The sequence below is a fragment of the Saccopteryx bilineata genome, chromosome 4 (genome assembly GCF_036850765.1).
Source record: "Saccopteryx bilineata isolate mSacBil1 chromosome 4, mSacBil1_pri_phased_curated, whole genome shotgun sequence".
Taxonomy (NCBI): domain Eukaryota; kingdom Metazoa; phylum Chordata; class Mammalia; order Chiroptera; family Emballonuridae; genus Saccopteryx; species Saccopteryx bilineata.
The window spans coordinates 166,729,794-166,747,925 of record NC_089493.1 but is presented as its reverse complement, the minus strand read 5'-3'; the positions used below and the strand labels follow the sequence as shown (position 1 = coordinate 166,747,925).

Below are 18,132 nucleotides of genomic sequence, written 5' to 3'. Positions count from 1 at the left end.
AAGACCCCTGATTACCATGGACCTTCCAAACTCGGGTTAGGGAGACAATAAATACATAAATAAATAAAGCAAAATTTGGAAATGTTAATCACATTTTAATAGGGTTTTCTTAAATGTGTATGCAGTTGTTAATATTTTATAAGATAGAAATTAAAAAAAATGTTTTTTCTGAAGTTGGAAACAGGGAGGCAGTCAGACAGGCTCCCGTATGCGCCCAAAGGGGATCCACCCGGCATGCCCACCAGGGGACGATGCTCTGCCCATCTGGGGCGTTGCTCTGTCGCAACTGGGGCCATTCTAGCGCCTGAGGCAGAGGCCATGGAGCCATCCTCAGCACCCGGGCAAACTTTGCTCCAGTGGAGCCTTGGCTGCAGGAGGGGAAGGGAGAGACAGAGAGGAAGGAGAGGGGGAGGGGTGGAGAAGCAGATGGGCCGCTTCTCCTGTGTGCCCTGGCCAGGAATCAAACCAGGACTCCTGCACACCAGGCTGACGCTCTACCACTGACCCAACCAGCCAGGGCCTAGAAATTAAAATTTTAATTACCTTAATGCTCTACCAAATTGATCCCATTAAAATAATAAGTGAAATGGACCAGAAATAAGTAGAAACTGTTACATAATTTGGCTTAAATACTACAGATATGTGGTGATGAATACCTGACTACATATAGAAGAGACAAGCAGAAAACAATTATCAAAATAGAAAAGGTGGTGGCCCTGGCTGGTTGGCTCAGTGGTAGAGCGTCAGCCTGGCATGTAGAGGTCCCGGCTTCGATTCCCGGCCAGGGCACACAGGAGAAGCACCCATCTGCTTCTCCACCCCTTCCCCTCTCCTTCCTCTCTCTCTCTCTTCCCCTCCCGCAGCGGAGGCTCCATTGGAGCAAAGATGGCCGAGGTGCTGGGGATGGCTCCTTGGCCTCTGCCCCAAGCGCTAGAGTGGCTCTGGTCGCAACAGAGCGACGCCCCGCAGAGCATCGCCCCCTGGTGGGCAGAGAGTCGCCCCCTGGTGGGCGTGCCTGGTGGATCCCAGTCGGGTGCATGCGGGAGTCTGTCTGTCTCTCCCCATTTCCAGCTTCAGAAAAATACAAAAAAAAAAAAGAAAAGGTAGAATAAAAAAATTCCTAACTAATTTAGAAATTACTGGCAAGTAAGTGGCAGGGAGTAGTACTTCAATTATATTCTACCTTAATCAGACCACCTCTCTATCAGACAACTCTGTCTTAAACGAACATGGGCCTCTAAAAGAACACTTACTTCTATGTTTACATTAATATTTACGTCAAACATATTAAAAAGAGGAATCATCCTTGTTCCTTAGGGATCCTTTGCACAGAAACAGACTGTAGGCCATGGGTTCACTCCAGGCATTTTCATAACCTATGTTATGGCTTAGAATTATATAGTAGGCAGCGTGTCCTCCTCATTCTACTGATATGAGCACTTTAAAATGCAATTCAGGATAGTTATAAATTGTTGTATCGGCTCCCAGATTGGTATACCCTGGGGAGCATCGGAGGTGTTTCCAGAAGCTAAGACGCTTCCCACAGGGACGCCCTATTTCTGACAATCACCCGGAAGCCCAACGAGCTATCCGGACCCATGGCGATCCAGCAAAAATCCTGGCTTAGCGGCAGGTCGAGGGGGTGGGTGCGGGAAGTTCAATAGGTCTTTCTTGAGACCGGTATCTACATACATACTTTAAAAACCAATAACTCTTTATAAAATTATTCCATTCGTATTAAAGCCAAGTTCTCGCGAGAAGACAGTCTTACACCGGCTAACGTAATTGCGCCGTGCGCCTGCGTGGTCTGAGGCACCCCGCACTTCCGCCGGAGTCGTGCTGTCACTCACAGCAGTCTCCCGCCCCGAGCCGTGACGTAGCGCTTTCTTCTCTATTTAATCTGCTGCACGGGACGCGCAGATCTGTGGAGCTGCGGAGCTGCAGGTCTGGTGTTTAGAGCTGTTAGTCTTGGCGAGATTTCGCGCTGCCCGTCCTGGGCCGTTTCACTGATAATCAGTACCGGATCGCATTACTAGAGACGGAGGAACGAAGAAATCAGGAAGCCGACGCTCGGCTCCTGGCCGCCTTTCTCCGAGTGGCTCGCTCCAGTCCGGAGGAACTGGGTTTCTAATCGTCACCGGATTGTAAGTATCGGAGGCGAAGAGAGCTCACTGAGCCCCGCTTTTTTACTGTCTTTGTTCTGAGGGGTTGTGGATTGGGTGTGTCTGCTGGGATCTTAACTTTCTGTGCTGCAAATTATTCCGCAGGAGCCGCCATTTGCTTTCCTGCTCGCTTGCTGTCTGCATTGTCCGGCTGCGACATCTAGAGGTTGGAACTTGGCATTACAGCTAATATATTTAAAAGGACCTGACAAGCAGCCAGTGTCAGTAACAACTGGTATTTAGTCATAGCTTATTTTAAAAGACTTGGTGCTTGATACGAAATTAAGACAATAGACGCTTAGCTGTTGTAATACTTAAATAATTCAATTCATAACAAACTCTAAAAACTGGGACTTTTTAGAGAAGTGAGTTAAAAAGAAAGATGAGTAAGAGCAAAGATGATGCTCCTCATGAATTAGAGAGCCAGTTTATCCTACGCCTACCTCCGGAATATGCTTCTACTGTGAGGCGGGCAGTGCAGTCTGGCCATGTCAACCTGAAAGACAGACTGACAATTGAGTTGCACCCGGATGGTCGTCATGGAATCGTCAGAGTGGACCGGGTCCCACTGGCTTCAAAATTGGTAGATCTGCCGTGTGTTATAGAAAGTTTAAAAACCATTGATAAAAAAACCTTTTACAAGACAGCTGATGTCTGTCAGATGCTTGTATCCACAGTTGATGGTGATCTCTATCCTCCAGTGGAGGAACCAGTTGCTGCTGCTGCGGCTGCTGCAGCGGCTGCAGATCCCAAAGCAAGCAAAAAAAAGGATAAGGACAAAGAGAAAAAGTTTATATGGAACCATGGAATCACCCTGCCACTAAAAAATGTCAGAAAGAGAAGGTTCCGGAAGACGGCAAAGAAGAAGTATATTGAATCACCAGATGTGGAAAAAGAAGTGAAGCGTTTGCTGAGTACAGATGCTGAAGCTGTCAGTACTCGTTGGGAAATAATTGCTGAAGATGAAACGAAAGAAACAGAAAATCAAGGCCTTGATATCTCTTCTCCAGGAATGTCAGGCCACAGGCAAGGCCATGACTCATTAGAACATGATGAGCTTCGGGAGATATTCAATGACCTCAGCAGCACCAGTGATGATGAAGATGAGACACAGCATCAAGATGAAGAAGATATAAACATCATCGACACTGAGGAAGATCTGGAAAGACAGCTTCAAGACAAGCTAAATACATCAGATGAACAGCACCAGGAAAATGAGGGAACCAATCAGCTGGTTATGGGAATTCAGAAACAGATTGATAACATAAAAGGCAAGCTCCAAGAAACCCAGGACAGGGCAAAACGACAGGAAGATCTCATCATGAAAGTGGAAAACTTGGCTCTCAAGAATAGATTTCAAGCTGTGCTGGATGAACTCAAACAAAAGGAAGACCGAGAAAAGGAGCAGCTCAGCTCTTTGCAAGAAGAGCTAGAATCACTCCTAGAGAAGTAAGAAGAGTTTTGATACTTAATTTCATTCCATAGAGTGGTCAGCAATAGAAGAAAACTTTCAACTTTATCACCTGAACTAGATATAACCTTGCAGTAAATTCCTATTTTCTCTGCTGCCTTCTATTACATTTGCCTTAATAGACATATAAATGTGAATTTCTATTTTATTTGTCTTTCAGGTCTTTGCTGAGTATCCTGTAGGAAAATGTATGACAGCTATAAATGTAGGAAAGTTGTATGATTAGTGGAATGAACAGTTCAACCTTAGTAATTAGTTTCACTACAGGACTTTGCTACTGTTTCTCCGTTTGTAAGAAGCTGCTGTTGCTAGAAGTATAGAAGCAGTGAAGCTAGTTTGCATATGTTTTCCTATGCAGTAGCTTATTTTCCAGGCTGTTTTTCTATATATAGAGTTGCAAATCATTTAATAAAGTTGTTTTAGTACAATAAAAAATAGTTTTTACCTCATAATGTGTCTTGCTCTTTTAGGGGTAGGGGTGTCAGATCTGCTTGTGAGGTGGTGGGTGGGGTTTAATGACAGCATTTTGGTCCTGTGTTGTAGGGAAAGAAGCAGTTATGTTGGATTTTAAGAAAAAGATAAACGGCGGGTAAAAGCAAATTGGGAAATGTCATCTTTGTATTTTAAGTTTCTAATCCACCTGTTCCATTTGGAGGTTAAGAATCACAGGTACAAGGCCCTGGCTGGTTGGCTCTGTGGTAGAGCACCAACCCAGCATGTAGAAGTCCAGGTTTGATTCCCAGTCAGGACACAGGAGAAGCGACCATCTGTTTTCCTATCACCACCCTCCCCTTTCCTCTCTTCCCCTCCCACATCCATGGCAGAAGATCTGTGTGTGTGTGTGTGGGGGGGGTGGTTTGCTGAGTGGATCCTGGTTGGGGTGCATGTGGGAGTCTTCTGTCTCCCTGCCTCTCATTTCATGAGAGAAAAAAATCACTAGGTATAGAACCTTCCTAAACTATCCTTTTGTACATGAAGATCTTTTTTAATGCTTTGTAGGGTTTTTTTTTTTTTTAATTTTTTTTTTTTTTTAGATTTTATTTATTCATTATAGAGAGGAGAGAGAGAGAGAGAAGGGGGAGGAGCAGGAAGCATCAACTCCCATATGCGCCTTGACCAGGCAAGCCCAGGGTTTCGAACCGGCAACCTCAGTGTTTCCAGGTTGACGCTTTATCCACTGCGCCACCACAGGTCAGGCTTTTTTTTTTTTTTTTTTTTTTTTTTTTAAAGCATTATACTCATCTCCTTAATATGTTAGGGACAAACAAAGCAAGGACTGTCAGTTACTGTTGAAGGAATCATTTCATTTGGTTGGTTTAAGATTATATTTCCAAATATTTTCAATCTAATTTCTGCGATTATTTAATATTCTGAGAATTGAGGTGATTTGTCCGTGTCAGTTTATCAAAATTGCTTACTGCCCTGGACCTGCGCAGCTCCTAATAACTGGAATTAAGGAAACATACTCATCAAGAAAAAATGGGACCAGGAGGACTCTTCAAATGCTGATGGCAATATCTGTGTGTCCCATAACCCCAGTTTGCTTGATTATATAGCCATGTGCAAATCAAGGAAGTCCTTGTTACAAAGTTACACATCTGAGGCTAAAGCAGGAACTCTCCCAAGGCAAAAACAGGAATCCCCCTACCATGCATAGGTGAAATCAACATCTAAACACAAAGAGTAAGAGGAAGGGCATGTAAATTGCTTCCAGCAACTTAAGGAAGCAAGTGAAGTGGGTGCAAATACTCAGCTTCATAGCCAATATGGAGGGGGAAGAATTCAGCCTTTTGCTAAGCCTAGAATCTACAAAGGCTTTTTGCCATTTAGGGTCCACAACAGCTCACAAAGGAAGTCAGTACATAGCCTGATATTTCAGGATTTCTTAAACATAATTTTCACATATTTTACATGTGCTAAAGATTCTAATCTTCTCTGGTAGGTTGGCTCAGTGGTAGAGCATCAGCCTGGCATGTGGATGTCCTGGGTTTGATTCCTGGTCAGGGCACACAGGAGAAGCACCCATCTGCTTTTCCACTCCTCCCCTTCTCACCTCTCTTTCTCTCTCTCTGTCTCTGTCTCTCTTTCTCTCTCTCTTATCCTTTCCTGTAGCACCGGCTCAGTTGGAGTGAGTTGGCCCCCAGAGGTGAGGATGGCTCCATGGCCTCTGCCTGAGGCACTAAAAAAATGACTACAGTTGCAACAGAGCAAGGGCCCTAGATGGCAGAGCATTGCCCCCTCCTGGGCTTGCCTAGTTCATTCTAGTTGGGGCATGTGGGAGTCTGTCTCTGCCTTCCCTCCTCTCACTAAAATAAAGATTCTAATCTGATGTCTCACACGAGCTTTTTGGAAGAATCAGTGATGAAAATTTAAGAAATGCAGAGTTGCCTGCAATTCATTTATTACATTGGTTTATAAAGGACATTTTTGGTTTGAAAATACTAGCCTCACGAAGCAAACATTTAAAGCCCATTTTAGCTAGGTATTTGACAAGAAACATTAGTGGTGAAATGGTAGATAAGTTTTTTGGCCCTCTCAAATCTATAATCATACATGCAGGTGTCTCGTGCCATACACGAAGACCTCACAAGACTGATTTTTCTCTGTTATCTGCTTATTTTTCTTTTACCAAAATGTTTTTACAATTTTAAGATTTCAGTACAGACTATGGATGTGTAAGCAAGGCTTCTCTCAATAGCTAGACTTTGAGTTATTTCTTGAGGTTTGCACATAATAGAGGCAAGTTGTGATACATAAGGGTGGGATGGAACAAATTCTCCTTTTAGTACTTTGGGTATTTTCTTAGAAGACTTGACACCTGAAAAGCTCTCACCTTAGTTAGCTTTATTTATTCTTTTTTTTTTTTTTTTCATTTTTTTTCCTGAAGCTGGAAACAGGGAGAGACAGTCAGACAGACTCCCGCATGCGCCCAACCGGGATCCACCCGGCACGCCCACCAGGGGCGGTGCTCTGCCCCCCAGGGGGTGATGCTCGGCCCATCCTGGGCGTCGCCATATTGCGACCAGAGCCACTCTAGCGCCTGAGGCAGAGGCCACAGAGCCATGCCCAGCGCCCGGGCCATCTTTGCTCCAATGGAGCCTTGGCTGCGGGAGGGGAAGAGAGAGACAGAGAGGAAAGCGCGGCGGAGGGGTGGAGAAGCAAATGGGCGCTTCTCCTATGTGCCCTGGCCGGGAATCGAACCAGGGTCCTCGGCACGCTAGGCCGACGCTCTACCTCTGAGCCAACCGGCCAGGGCCGTATTTATTCTTATTAAGACCTTAACACCCATGATGGCTAAGTGCCATTAATCATGGGAAGGAGAGATGCTGCATAAAAAAAACAAAATTAGTGATTTCATTACCCCCATTTCAGTTATTAGCTCTGATGATTGTTTAATTGAATTTATTGGACTGACACTGGTTAACAAAATTATACAGGTTTCAGGTACACAATTCTACAACACATCTGTACACCATATAGTGTGTTCACCCCTTCAAGTCAAGTTTCTATCCATCACCATTTATTTCCCCCTATACCCTTTTCCACTCCCCACCGCACTGCCCCCTCCCAGCAGCAGCTCTGCTGATTTTCAGTCCCATATTTCTAAGCCTGATGTCTTCTGAACTTCAGATTTAGTATGGCCAACTGTGTACGGGAAACACTTGCAAGTGTTCCCTTAAACAGCTCATCCCTAAATGTTGAATGCAGCCTACTGTTTCTTCCTTTTGAAAGCCTGCTCTTCCTCCTGTGTTTCATGACTGTGAAATTAAATAGTGCTGCTACCCATCCCAGTTGCTGAAACTAGAAATGGAACCCAAAACCTTTGACTACTGCCCCTCTCTACTGATTCTACTTTCTAAAAAGCTCTACAGCCACTTACTTCACTTCATCCCCACTGCTACTGTTCCAATAAAAGCCATTAGTATCTCATGCCTAGCAAACATCAGTAGCTTCCTAACTGTGTGTGTTTTTATAAACTTAACATCTAACTTAGTTTTTTGACCCGGCCACCAAAGTGATCTAAGATATATTTTACCTTGTCAGCCTATGCTTAAAACCAGTGGTACATCATTTTTTCAGGATTAAAAAGATACTCAGGATTATGAGTGCTCCAGCCACATCATCACACTGTTTTCAATCCATACTGAGTTTATTTACATTTTTTCAAGAAGTTTACTCCTCTTCCTGTCCCGAGCTTTAGAGACTTTTAACAAGCTGTTCACCTATAAGACTCTCCCCTTTATTTGGCCACATCCTATTTAACCTTCAGTCTCCAACTAAATATCAATGACTAGCAAGTCTTTCTTGATCTCCATCTAGGTTAAGCACTTCTATTATGGCCTTGCCTATACTCTGTGTTTCCCTCTTATTCAATAAATATTGTGCCAAATAGTACCAGACACTGTATATGAAGTCCTGGACTAAACGTTTACTGTTTGTATTCTCTCTCTTTTTTAAAGATTTCATTTATTGATTTTATAGAGAGAAAGAAAGGCAATGGGTAGAGTGGGAAGCATAAACTCATGGTGGTTGTTTCTCATATGTGCCTTGACCAGACAAGCCTGGAGTTTTGAACCAGTGACCTCAGCATTCCAGGTCAACACTTGATCCACTGTGCCACCACAGGTCAGGCTATGTATATTCTCTTGCATTCTTTATTACTCTTACTTGTTAGGTAGGACAGAAAGTTACCAGGGCAGGAATAGGGGAGGGGAGAAGAAAACAGGGTTTACCTCACCCACTAAAGGAGGGAGTCAGCAGTCTCAAGGTCTTACAAAACAAATCATCAGATGTCCAGACGTACTTGAAACACTATGTTAGTCCCAGTGTCAGGGAAGGGGAGCTTTGAAACCCGACAGGGTCTGTCTGAAAACAGACAAAAAGCCTTGAAGCTAAGGGAATACAGTATAACTCTTAAGACCCCAGAAGATGGGGCACTCAGGCTAGCTAGCTGCCTGCTTATGCCTCGTGCCAAGTGTATACTTCGCTTAATAAACTGCTTGCTCTGCCTGATTGTTGCACCCTGTTTCTCCCCTGAATTCATTCTTGTGAGTATGGCAAGAACCAAGGAAGGAGAAGCCTCCTTGGACTTGGGCTTTCTCCTGTGACATACTGGGATAAGTGTTGTTATGCATTTATCACACTAAGTGTAAATTACCTGTTGCTCATATCTCCCACTAGACTGTAAATTCACTAGTAGGCATTTTTACCTGTTAGTCATTAAATTTACTGAACAGTAGAGATTAAAATCTGAAGATTAAGAGATGTAATGCTGGCCCTGGCCAGTTGGCTCAGCGGTAGAGCGTCGGCCTGGCGTGCGGGGGTCCCGGGTTCGATTCCTGGCCGGGGCACACAGGAGGGGCGCCCATCTGCTTCTCCGCCCCTCCCCTTCTCCTTCCTCTCTGTCTCTCCCTTCCCCTCCCGCAGCCGAGGCTCCATTGGAACAAAGATGGCCTGGGCACTGAGGACGGCTCTGTGGCCTCTGCCTCAGGTGCTAGGGTGGCTCTGGATGCAACAGAGCGATGCCCCAGAGGGGCAGAGCATCGCCTCCTGGTGGGCATGCCGGGTGGATCCCGGTCGGGCGCATGCGGGAGTCTGTCTGACTGCCTCCCCGTTTCCAGCTTCAGAAAAAAGAAAAAAAAAGAAAAAAAGAAAAAAGAGAGATGTAATGCTGCCTGGGTCTGCATCCTAGCTCAGTGACCTAATGTGTTATCTTGGGCAAATAATAATCTGCCTCAGTTTTCTCATCTCTAAAATACAGGTGATAATATTAACTACCTTGGAGATCTGTTGAGTTCTTGGCTATTGGCTATTGAGTTGGTACATATAAAGGAGTTAGAACAATGCCTGGAATATAGTAGACAATAAAAAACAAACTATTATTGCCTATTTACTAAGGTCTGAACATAACATGGATTAAATAATTAGTTGAATTAGTTATCAAAATGGTAGAAAATTATGAAGAAACAGCTGTTTTAAATGTGGTTGGTTTCAAAATAAAAACTCTAAATCACAGTTTATAAATTACAGCAGAAACAGGCCTTTACTAATTTGTTTTTTCCAAAACATATAAACTGAATTTAAAAGTAGTTGATAATTTATTGCTGTATCCTGCATCTCTTGTAAGAACTTAGTATGGTTATTTTTTTGCTGGATTTTTTTTTTTTTTAAGTGAGAGGAGGGGAAGTAGAGAGACAGACTCCTGCATGCGCCCTAACCGGGATCTACCCAACAACCCCCGTCTAGGGCTGATGCTAGAATTAACCAAGCTATCCTTAGATCCTGGAGCCAATGCTTGAACCAATCTAGCCACTGGCTATGAGTGGGGAAGAGAGAGAAAGGGGAGTGAGAGGGGAAGAAAGAAAAGGGGATGAGAGAGAAGGAAGAGAAGCTGATGGTTGCTTTTCATGTGTGCCCCGACCGGGGGTCAAACCCAGGATGTCTGCACACGGGGCAAATGCTCTATCCACTGAGCAAACCAGCCAGAGCCAGAACTCAGTATGTTTTTTTTTTTTAAAAAAAACAAACAAACAATGAACCAGATGTAATTAGTTGAAAATCAGTGGTCATTATTAAAATATTAAATGCATTTCTAGATGTTTGACAGGGCTTCCACAATAAACATTAAAATATACTTTACTTTTTTCTTTTTTTCCCGAGGGTCATACCAAAACATTAAAACAACCCTCAAATATGACATGAAGGATTTAAAAATCTTTTTTTAGTTTAAAATGGTAGATTGTTCTCACATATCTTTTCTCTGTCAAAAAGTCTGCCAAAATAATAGTAACACCCAAGGTTAAGAAAATAAGAGATAAGACATTAAATGATAGCTGTCAAGCCATTTTCATGCCAAAGCAGATGAATAAGTGATTAATTCAGGGGAAGTTCCATGCTAAATGTCTCAAGGAGGTATACCAAAAAGAAACAAGCCACTTCATACAGAACCTGTGAGAGGCTCAATTTTTACAAGTAGACATTTCTAAGGAAGGGGAAGGTGTAGGGCTGGAAACGAGGTTCATTAGTCTCTCTTCAGAGCTGTTGGATGTCCAAGATCCCTGTGCCACCCTAGGAATCTAAGTGACTCTTCCCTCCCCATTCTATAGATAAGAAGTTTATTTTCTAAGTAAACTGAAGCAAAGGCTTAAAGTCAGAGAAAGGCACATGTAAAGGTTGGGGTGTACAGCCAGTCCTGTGGTGGCGCAGTGGATAAAGCATTGACCTGGAAACACTGAGGTCACTGGTTCAAAACCCTGGGCTTGTCTGTTAAAGGCACATATGGGAGTTGATGCTTCCTGCCCCTCCCCCTTCTCTCTCTCTTTCTCTCTCTCTACCTCTCTCTCTCCTCTCTAAAATAAAAAATTTTTTTAAAGATAAAAGGCACATTCTTAAAAAAAAAAAGGTTGGGGTGTGCAGCATCAAACAAAGTAATTATGTGAAAATCTATATCCTATATCTGCAGGACTGTCACCCCTCTTCCCCCACCTTAGTTTCATTAAATCAGTATCCATGGGATATCCACCTCACCCACACCCCTTCAAACATACACACACCCTCAAACGTGGAGTCAATCGGAAGATTATTTTCTGAAGAAACCATGCGGTTCCTGAGAAAAACCCAAATACTGACATCTGGGCATGCTTCAAGAGAAGGCCAGGTCACAGTATAATAAAATCAATCTGCTGACAAACTCTCTGCTTTTCAGTGCCATTTATTTATTTATTTATTTATTTATTTATTTATTTATTTATTTATTTCAGAGACAGAGTGAGTCAGAGAGAGGGATAGACAGGGACAGACAGACAGGAATGGAGAGAGATGAGAAGCATCAATCATTAGTTTTTCATTGCACGTTGCAACACCTTAGTTGTTCATTGATTGCTTTCTCATATGTGCCTTAACCGTGGGCCTCCAGCATACCGAGCAACCCCTTGCTGGAGCCAAGCTGGTGAGCTTTGCTCAAACCAGATGAGTCTGCACTCAAGCTGGCGACCTCGGGGTCTCGAACCTGGGTCCTTCTGCATCCCAGTCCAACGCTCTATCCACTGCGCCACCTCCTGGTCAGGCCAGTGCCTTACTTTTAAATATAATCATACATATAACAGCCAGAGATAAACAGACAAGGAAAGCTTCCTAGATGAAAGAGAAAATCATTTCAGAATACCTTCTTCCCTTTCCCCCATTTTGTTTTTAACCCCAAAGTAAAAGTTCAATTAAGTCTTGGAATGTAAATTTTAAGAGAATACGTTCTAATGCTTGGATTGCGAGTATCTGGGAGGGAAAAGTGGATGTCCCAAATCACCCCTTACTTTGGGAGCTAGGTGCATTGTCATTTTATATCCCGAACTTAGGTGGCTGCTGCACAAAACTCTATGGCTCCTCAAGAACCTTGAAATTTAGCAAGTATAGTCAGCTGGAACCACACAGCCCTTTACTGTTGTATTGGAACAGCGAGAAACAGACCTCCTGCTACACAATCAAGAAGTCAAATTAAGAAACAAGGGAGTCTTTATTAGCTAGCTGCGCAACTACATGAAGGCCGTCGCCTTTCAAATCTTGCGGTCCCAACTACAGTCTGGGACTAGCTTTTAAAGGCAAAATTACATACCGATTGAGGAATGGGGAGGAGAGAAAGCATAGCAGTAAAACAAAGCACTGAAACAAGCCTTCTTACAGTGTTTACCTATAGGGTTAATTCAGGGAGAAACATTCTGAAAACGCCTGCAACTTGCAAAGCTAGCCCAAGGCCACAGTCTGGGATACTAGCCTCAAGGCCAGGAATAGGGAGTCTTTTTAGAAAAATAAGTTCTGCTAAAAGTCTCTTTGTTTTAGAGAAAGTAAGTTCTGCCAAAAATTATTCATGCTAAGAGCCTTTCTTTTCTATATTTCATTTACTATCAAGTTTCTTAGCAATAGACAGTCTCTTTTCCAAGCCAGTTGTAAAATGCCATGTCCTACTTCTAGAAATGACGAGGATTCAGTCCCACCAGCTCCCAGGGTTCTAGCTCCAGATCCCTGGCGATGTGGCCACAAAATGCCCCTTCTCCAGCACTGCAAGCCCAGGGTAGCGCATCCGCCTGCCTCAGGCTCCTTCCAGCGTCCCCAGCAGCGGGACCATGAGAAGGCCCTGTGAGCCAGTCCCTCATAGAGCTGCCCTTCTCCTCCCAGAGAGGATTAAGAGTTTGCTAATCAAAAGCAGCCACCGATTGTTATGTAAAAAGAAAAAAAAAAAACCCTGGTGGTTTGTTTGTCTTCTCTATTAAAAATATTTGGGTAGATTGACTGTTTCTAGGCTTTATCAACTGCGAGCAGCTCTCATTTTGTTTCTCCTAGCGACAGTTGGGGAGGCAGGGGTCTGGCCCAATAAGGAAAGCATTACCCCCCCATCCCTGCTTGAAAAGCAGCGCCCCGACTCTTCCCGTCCTTGCAAGAATTTGTCGTAGCGCTTTCAGTTTCTGTGTTTTCTTAAAAGCGTTTATGTGTTTGGCGTCCCGGCGCGCGCAGGGATGGCGGTTCCCGGGCCTCGCCCACAGGGCGCGCAGCAGGACCTCGCGCCGGCCGATGTCGCCAGGCGGGAGTTATTTCAGGGCCGGGAAGGCGAGGAGGGTGGCCCACGGCCCGGCCTGGGGTGAAGCGGCTTTTCCGGCCGCGGAGTGATAGCCGAGAGTAGGCGGCGGGAGCAGAGACGCTCAACTGCTTCAGAGAGTCGACTTCCATCCGGACCAGTGGGCGAGCAGGCGACCATGAGGTCCAACCCTGCCATCCAAGCGGCCATCGACCTCACAGCGGGGGCTCTAGGTGGCACCTCGTGTGTCCTGACCGGGCAGCCCTTCGACACAGTCAAGGTGAAGATGCAGACATTCCCCGGCCTGTACAAGGGCTTCACCGACTGCTGCCGGAAGACGTACTCCCAAGTGGGCCTGCAAGGCTTCTACAAGGGCACCGGCCCCGCGCTGATGGCCTATGTCGCTGAGAACTCTGTGCTCTTCATGTGTTACGGCTTCTGCCAACAGTTTGTGAAGAAAGTGGTGGGACTGGACAAACAAGCAAGGCTGAGTGACCTGCAGACTGCGACCGCTGGTTCCATGGCGTCCGCGTTTGCTGCGCTGGCTCTGTGCCCCACCGAGCTGGTGAAGTGTCGGCTACAGACCATGTACGAAATGGAGAAGTCCGGGAAGATAGCCGAAAGCCACAACACAGTTTGGTCCGTCGTGAAGGGCATCCTTAGGAAGGATGGCCCCTTGGGCTTCTACCACGGACTCTCGAGCACTCTCCTTCAAGAAGTACCGGGCTATTTCTTCTTTTTCGGTGGCTATGAACTGAGCCGATCGTTTTTTGCCTCTGGGAGATCAAAAGATGAACTAGGCCCTGCCACTTTGATGGTAAGTGGTGGAATTGCTGGGATTTGCCTTTGGCTGGTTATATACCCAGTGGATTGTATCAAATCTAGGATTCAGGTTCTTTCCATGTCTGGAAAACAGGCGGGATTTATCGGAACTCTTTTAGCAATCGTGGAAAGTGAAGGGATAGCCGCCTTATATTCTGGACTGTCAGCAACTATGATTCGAGCATTACCTGCCAATGGGTCATTGTTTTTGGTTTATGAATACAGCAGGAAGATGATGATGAGCCAGTTTGAGGCATACTGAAGTGTCTTGATGAACCTGGATCCAAACACACAACTTTGAGGACTGTAGTTTATTTCAGGGTTTCATGGAGTGCTGGACTAGTGTAAAACAACATTTTTTTTTTTTTACTTCATGGGAATTTTGTTTTTGGCTTATTCTACACTTAATTTTATTGCAGAACCTCTATTTTTCATCATATCATTTTACCTGCAATAGTATTGAGATAGAAAAGTTGCTTTTGTTTTGTGGAATATACAGAGTGAGTGAGTGGCCCTATCTACCTAATCTGAAAGGCTAAATATAGTTATATTACAGCTTTTGTATAAACCTGTACATGTACATACAATTTGGTTGGTTATGTATTGCAAGTGAAACACAGTTTGGTTCTAAGTTTAATTTTATATCAACCAGAAAAACTGATTTACCTGTGTTTCATGAAGATGGTTATAAATCTTTGCATAGCCCATTCAAGATGTAGGTTCTCTTTAAAATGGTGCACTGTAGTAGACAAAGTTTTTGTGTGGTAATCAAAAACCAAAATACCCATTTATATTTTTAAGAGGAGAATATACTGCTGTGTCTTCCACATTCTTGAGTTAGTTTCAGAGTTTGCATCCTGGATTTTTCTAAGATGCTCTACTCTTAAAAGGGTGCCATCTATTTTAAAAGTGGAGTCATATTCCACCCTCTTAGTTAGGTGTGACCTAGAGAGCATCAGACCTTTGGAAAGAAGTGCAGCCTTTATCTGTATCATCTTCCCTTCTGTCCCACAGAGTTTCCTCTCTGCTGGGCTTTAGACTGAGGAAGGGGTTGAGGGGAAGGGGCTGTTTGATGAAGACCCATTTAGCTAGCAACAGTTCTTAGCTTCTAATTTCTGGGTTCTGGCCTGGGTAGGATTCCAGGCCCGTTTAAGGGTTGTTGATCCACTTTGGATTATTCATTTTCTGCCTCCACCAGTCAGAAACACAGTGTTCCAAAGCCAAGAAAACTTTTGTTCCCTGTTTGGTATTCAAGTGACAATACTTGTGAATGAAATCCCCTCCTCTCAGGCAGAACTAGGCAGAATTTAGTGCTTGCACTCCACACTGAGGGATGTTAAGACTGACCCAACCTGAAGTTTACCTCGAGGTCCATAGCTCCTTGTCCTGCTTGTGCAATGTTGGAACCTTCTAAGTTTGGCAATGACCATCAGTGAATTTTAATAACTGTGTGTGAGGTGTGACTATATAAAGCAATGAAATGTAATAAAAGCAATTTTATTAAACTATACCATATGTTTGTATATATGTACAAACCATAGTTCATGTGATCCCACAGATTTGGTGAAGAGTACCATATGGCCTTATGGTATGAGCGTCATTTCTTGTCACCACTAAAATAAGCCTCATTTTTCCTTATGATGTCCTCAATAAGTGTTCTCAAGCATCATGTAAAGCTAAAAGCAAGCAGGCTACCAGTCTTAATAATAGTCCATACCATGGGTGTGTATCACTGTCAGCAGAACGTAAATCTTATGTATAATCTCCAGTTTCCTTTAGCTTTTGCCATTTGTGAAGCCTCTGTTGAATTTGTGGTTCGATGTTTGGGTACAATTTGTACCATTTCAGATCTGTATTCCAGACAGAAATATAATAACTTGAAATACTGTGTTTAAGGAAAGTTGAGTGGCCTATCATTAAATTATTTACCTAAATAAAAAGAGTGCCAGAAACAAGAGGGTCAGGGAAACAAGATGTTGACAAAAGGGGACTGAGGCAGACATTGGGGAGGGGGGGGGTCTGGTGTGCTGAAGAGTGATGGCTGGTATTCTTTTGCTTTTTCTTTAAAAGAAAATCATTTTATTTTTAAGTTATTTATACATTTGAGTTGTATATTCCATATGTAAAGGTCAGGAGCTACTTAGTGGGGCTTCATCCACACAGAATTAACTCAGAATAGACAACAGCACTGGCTTCCCGCAGGAAGTAGGCCTCTTCAGAGTTCAAGGGCTTCCTGTCCAGCACCTGTCAGCTTGTCTCAGCCCTGTTGACTCCAGATCTTTACACGTTTTCCATGAAAGGTTTAACTAAATGTTTTCAGTAGGAATAGCTTGAAGCAAATAGAAGTGAGTGGAATTGGGAAATGGAAGCCTAATTCAGGAGCTTTTTCCCCCCACTCTGCTGGATTTGTGGTTTGATGTTTGGGTACAGTTTGTACCATTTCAGATCTGTGTTCCAGACAAAAATATAGCAGCTTGAAATACTGTGTTTAAAGAAATTTGAGTGTTCTATTATTAAGTTATTTACCTAAATAAAAGTATTTATTGGCCTGACCTGTGGTGGCGCAGGGGATAAAGCGTCAACCTGGAAATGCTGAGGTCACCAGTTCGAAACCCTGGGCTTGCCTGGTCAAGGCACATATAGGAGTTGATGCTTCCAGCTCCTCCCCCCTTCTCTCTCTCTGTCTCTCTCCTCTCTCCCTCTCTCTCTCCTTTCTAAAAATGAATAAATAAAATAAAAAATTTAAAAAAGTATTTATTTAACCTATACCACTTACAATGTTCTGTATTGACCTCTGGAGATTCAGACATTAATGATATTTGGTTTCTGTTCCCAAGGATCTGATGGTATAGATCAGTGGTTCTCAACCTGTGGGTCGCGACCCCGGCGAGGTCGCCTAAAGCCATCAGAAAATACATAATGCATATCAGGTATTTACATTCCGAATCATAACTGTAGCAAAATTACAGTTATGAAGTAGCCATCAAAATTATTTTTTGGTTTGGGGTCACCGCAACATGAGGAACTGTATTGCGGGGTCACGGCATTAGAAAGGTTGAGAACCACTGGTCTAGATGTTTGTTTTATAGATGATACAGTCATATGCTAGAATAAAATTCAGAATAAAATAGTAGAATCCGAGTTGTGTGTTTGTGTGTGTGTGTGATTAGTGATGAAATCTCTGAATTTAAGAAACATTCTCTTAATTACGTTTTGTATTTGTACTGTGGTTTTTCTTGTATTCTTTAGTGTCATGGTATTTTTTTTTTGCGGCTTTATTGAGATATGATTGACAACATTGTGTAAGTTTAAGGTGTACAATGTAGTGATTGGATATACAAATATACTTCACCACAATAAAGTTAGTTTAAAAAACCACAGAACCAAAATGGCATTGCATGTGCTAAAACCCATGACACCAAACCAAGATTTAATATCTGACCTAATTGCTGTTTCAACCTCTCCCAGAAAACCAATCTTAATCAACCAGTCTGGAATTTTCTGATCAATACAAATGAGGTAATCTGTTATGTGGGTCCTCTTCATTTTCCTCCACTCACCACACCTGACATAGAAAGAAGCAGTCTGCATGACAAAAACCCTTGCCATTCCCCTCTCCCCAAAAGAAGATGTTTTGATTTAAAGAAATTTGGATGCTTTATCATTAAGTTATTACCTAAAGAATATTTATTTAACTCCATTTACAATGTACTATACTGACCTCTGGGTATTCAGACATTAATGATATCTGGATTCTGTTCTCAAAAATAATTCTTTTTATTTTATTTTTTGCTAGTTACTTCCCTGCCACACCCTCCTGCCTATAAAAACCTTTCATTTTGTACACTTTCCTCTGAGCATCCTTCTAATTGCTAGATGGGATGTTGCCCTATTCATGAATCACTTAAAAAAGCCAATTATTTCTTCAAATTTACTCAGTAGAATTTTGGGTTTTTGATCAATGTCACCCCACTAAATTAAAATTTTATTTTTATTTATTTTTGTGGCAGAGACAGAGAGAGATAGATAGGGACAGACAGACAGGAAGGGAGAGAGATGAGAAACATCAGTTCTTCGTTGTGGTTCCTTAGTTGTTCATTGATTGATTTCTC

General features: G+C 43.2%; 2 protein-coding genes across 2 annotated transcripts; both read left to right on the top strand.

The window, feature by feature from the left end:
- The first annotated feature begins 1,893 nt into the window (after positions 1 to 1,893).
- On the top strand, positions 1,894 to 4,085 carry TAF7 (TATA-box binding protein associated factor 7). The gene is made up of 2 exons (XM_066272750.1): positions 1,894 to 2,144; positions 2,268 to 4,085. Exon 2 carries the CDS (start codon positions 2,545 to 2,547, stop codon positions 3,613 to 3,615), a length of 1,071 nt encoding a protein of 356 aa, XP_066128847.1. The 5' UTR covers positions 1,894 to 2,144; positions 2,268 to 2,544; the 3' UTR covers positions 3,616 to 4,085.
- Positions 4,086 to 13,376: 9,291 nt separating this feature from the next.
- On the top strand, positions 13,377 to 14,282 carry LOC136333520 (mitochondrial ornithine transporter 2). The gene has a single exon (XM_066272752.1). The coding sequence runs from the start codon at positions 13,377 to 13,379 to the stop codon at positions 14,280 to 14,282; it is 906 nt and encodes a 301-aa protein (XP_066128849.1).
- The last annotated feature ends 3,850 nt before the right edge of the window (positions 14,283 to 18,132 follow it).

Coding starts and splice junctions, on each gene's coding strand:
- TAF7 (XM_066272750.1), top strand. CDS start 2,545: ATGAGTAAGAGCAAAGATGATGCTCCTCATGAATTAGAGAGCCAGTTT.
- LOC136333520 (XM_066272752.1), top strand. CDS start 13,377: ATGAGGTCCAACCCTGCCATCCAAGCGGCCATCGACCTCACAGCGGGG.